This window comes from Bison bison, unplaced genomic scaffold, assembly GCF_000754665.1.
Source record: "Bison bison bison isolate TAMUID 2011002044 unplaced genomic scaffold, Bison_UMD1.0 scf7180017864270, whole genome shotgun sequence".
Lineage (NCBI taxonomy): Eukaryota > Metazoa > Chordata > Mammalia > Artiodactyla > Bovidae > Bison > Bison bison.
The window spans coordinates 5,443,692-5,447,151 of NW_011494842.1; the positions used below are offsets into that span (position 1 = coordinate 5,443,692).

The 3,460-nt window shown below is 62.9% G+C and overlaps 1 protein-coding gene across 1 annotated transcript in view; it reads right to left on the reverse strand.

Annotated features, from left to right (window-relative positions):
* COL11A2 (collagen, type XI, alpha 2) overlaps positions 1 to 3,460 on the reverse strand; it is a gene marked incomplete at its 5' end in the record, with an annotated part of 30,871 nt that overhangs the window by 12,640 nt on the left and 14,771 nt on the right. The window contains 11 exon segments of the mRNA XM_010848710.1: positions 815 to 922; positions 1,268 to 1,321; positions 1,512 to 1,556; positions 1,681 to 1,734; positions 1,953 to 1,997; positions 2,236 to 2,289; positions 2,391 to 2,435; positions 2,629 to 2,682; positions 2,878 to 2,922; positions 3,258 to 3,311; positions 3,424 to 3,460. The exon segment at positions 3,424 to 3,460 is cut by the window's right edge and continues 8 nt beyond it. Of these exon segments, the coding sequence (XP_010847012.1) occupies positions 815 to 922; positions 1,268 to 1,321; positions 1,512 to 1,556; positions 1,681 to 1,734; positions 1,953 to 1,997; positions 2,236 to 2,289; positions 2,391 to 2,435; positions 2,629 to 2,682; positions 2,878 to 2,922; positions 3,258 to 3,311; positions 3,424 to 3,460 (595 nt within the window).

Consider the following 3,460-nt stretch of genomic DNA (forward strand, 5'->3'; position numbering starts at 1 on the left):
TTTGTAATCTCTCCTTCCTGAGAGTGGATTTTCCCCAAACTCCAGGGCTGGAATCTCGTCTCCCCTGTATCTTAAAATCAGCAGCTCACGCCCTGCGGGCACTGGGATCCCCTGCCTGCCCAGCACCTCTCTCCCTCCTCCCCAGCACACACAACCGCTCCTCCAAGACCAGCCCCTTTGCAGCCCCCGCCCCGCCTTGCTGCAGGCTCAGCTTTGCAGCCCCCACCTCCAGCCCCCCACGCCCTGCCCCCTGAGGCCTCAGGACCTGTCTTGCCAAGGAGTGGATGTGGGGAGCAGGGATCCGGCCGCCTGACTCCTGGGGCTCCAACCCTGGTTCTACCCTGCACTGGCTGTGACGAACAAGCCCCCAAACCTCCTGGTGCTTCAGGACCGTAGAAGTCCCCACCCCGCGGGGCTGACAGGACACCGTTAGCCAGGTTAACCGTGAAGATGTCAGAGCTCACCGCCTCTCCAACTCTTTTCCTTCTCGGAGTACCTACTGGTCTGAGTCTGCACACACTTTCCCTCTGCCTGGCACCCCCAGGAACCCTGTGACAGCCTCTCTGCATGTCCCCACGAATGTGTTGTGAACTCTTTATAACGGGGACTTTCCTAGGCTTCTTGTGTAGCCCCTCTCAACCTGTCAGTGTCTAGGGGGTGCCAGACACAGAGAGGAGCATAATTAATGCACAGTCATCTTTGACTTTCTGACTTCAGCCATTGGCATCCCTGCACCCACTCTGACCCCAGCACCCCAGGCCTCACCCCCTCCACGTCCTAGAGCGTGTAGACATTGACCCCCTCCCCCCGTCACCTTCTCGCCCATGAGCCCCGGGGGCCCAGGGTCCCCCGTGGGTCCAGTGCGCCCCTTCGGCCCCTCAGGACCATCCTCGCCCCTGGAACCGGGGACTCCGACCTCGCCCTGGGGGAGAGGGTTAGAGAGTGAGAGATCGGGACTCGGGGTGGGAGCTGAGCCCCGAGATGGGGGGCAGGCCCTGGTGAGGCTGGTGGGGTCGGTGGGGGTCCCTGAAGTTCCTGCAAGACGAGGAGCCCCGAGGGGCAGGGAGAGGGCGGTGACCAGCCAGCCGGTGGGTCACAGAGCACAGGGCTGGGTCCTGCTTGGATCGGGCTCCAAAGGGAGGTCAGATCCTCGAGGGAGCCTGGAGATGGGCCATCCAGGGGTGTCAGGGGGAGGCTGGTAATTGGGGCTCAAAGGGGAGGGTCACCAGCGCTCGGAGTTGGGGGCAATGAGGAGGTCTCTACTCACCCTGTCGCCTTTCACACCCATGTCCCCTTTGAAGCCGGGAAAGCCATCCTCGCCCTGAGAAATACGGGGCGAGAGGACACCACGGATGATGGAAGGAGGGGTAGACAGAGGTGGGCAGGAGAAGGGGCGGAGGGTGGTGAGGGCGAGAGGACACCACGGATGATGGAAGGAGGGGTAGACAGAGGTGGGCAGGAGAAGGGGCGGAGGGTGGTGAGGGCAGCTGGGGCTGAGGGCCATTGCTCACCTTTTCACCCTTGTGACCCTTCAGACCCCGAATTCCATCCACGCCCTGGAATTGGAAGGGGGAGAGACGGGGTGGTCAGGAGGGGTGGCGAGGCTGGCAGGACCAAGCTCCGGGGCCCAGCTGGCCGCCCTGACCTCAGCCTTCCTCTCCCAGCTGGCTGGTCTCTTACCTTGATGCCCCGAGGTCCTGGGTACCCCAGAGGACCCTGAGGTCCAGATGGACCCTGCAAGAGGACAGAGAGTTGTCAATAAAGGGTCTCAGGGGGTCACTGAGGACGCCCAGGGGTGGGAGAAAGGGAAGTGACCAATTGGAGTCTGGAGAGGGTTGCAGGGGGTGGACTGTTAGAGCCACGTGAAGATACGAGGAGATCCCAAGGACTTGGGTGCCCAGGTCTGGGTGGCGACCCTGCCAGGGGATGTGAGGGGCCATGGAAGAGCTTACCTGGTTTCCTTTGGTTCCGGGAGGGCCTTCCTTGCCCGGGTGACCCTGGGGGTAGGGGAAGGAGAGCGTGACCACTGGTCCCTGTCACTTCCTGCATCCCTCTCTACACTTCTTGGACCCAAATGCCCCCAGGTCCTAATGAAGCTGACTGACCATTGGCGGCATCACCAGTGACTTCCCAGGACAAGGGACACTCTGTAAGGATACTCACTGAGGTGCCTGCAAGTCACTCCCTGGGGTGGAAGGTCAAGGGGGATTTGCATGACGAGGTGGGGGCACTCACCGGGGGTCCATCTGAGCCGGGCATGCCAGGCAGCCCTGGTTTCCCTCGAGGACCCTGCAGGGAGATGAGGACACTCAGTCACAGCCAGACATTTGGGGGCTCCCTGCAACCCGCCTCAGCACACCCACCATCCCCCAGATCCCTTAGTCACTTACCTTCTCTCCATGAGGGCCAATGGCACCCTGGGGCCCGGGGAGACCCTAGACACCGGAGAGAGACATTACAGGGGCCCCCAGGGGTGGGTCCCGCTTTCCCCCAGCCAGCACCCCCAGTTCACAGCACAAGCAGCAAAAACTTGAAACCCTTCATTTCCAGTCCCCATGCAGGGTCTGACCCACTGTGGGAGCCCAGGGGGGGGCCCTCAGGTTGGGGGGGGCAGACAGGACCACTCACCTGGGTCCCGGGGGTGCCCTGCTGTCCCGGAGGTCCTGGTTCTCCCTGGGGTCCCTGGAAACAGGCAGCCAGGCAGGGGTCAGAAGGAAATGGTGACAGAACAAACCGGGAGGGGAGCTGAGTCCCAGGAGGGACAGACGAGGGGGCAAGTGCCAGAAGCAGGAGGGGGTCAGAGGGGCAAAGGGAGGAGACCTTGGCAGAGACGCGAGGGGCGGAGGGTCGGGCAGGGTCTCCACACCCATCACTTACCAAGCTGCCTTTGGGACCGTGGGGGCCATCCATGCCTCGGACTCCCTGAAACATGAGAGGGGCGTGAGTCCGGACGGACCTGTGGTTTCCCACGCCAGGCCATCCCCGCCGGATAGGGCAGGCGCGCTGCAGCCGCCCTCTGAACCTAAGCAAACATGGCCGCCCGGATCTACAGGGCATGGGGCTCTGGTCTGTGGGTTTGTTTTGTTTTGTTTCTCTTGAGGACCTTTTTTTTGCTATGCCCAAAGTGTTTGATGCATTAGAGGATATGGCCCCGCGTGGGCACCTGCGGGTGCGGCTCAAGGGGCAGTGGGGGCGGGGCGGGGAGGCATTCAGGGAAGGTGGAGAGGGCGGGGTCAGAGTCAGGAACAGTCACTCACCGGGGGTCCAGGAATCCCAGGAGGGCCTTTGGGGCCAAGGAGACCTCGAGGTCCCTGCATTCAGGTGAGGGGAAGACAGGACCACGTAGGTGAGAGAGCGCATCCCTTTCACGCCCACGCCCCTCCTCTGGGGTCCGAGCCACACTTCCTGCCCCCCGACACTCACCGACTCCCCAGGCAGCCCCCGAGGCCCGATCTCTCCG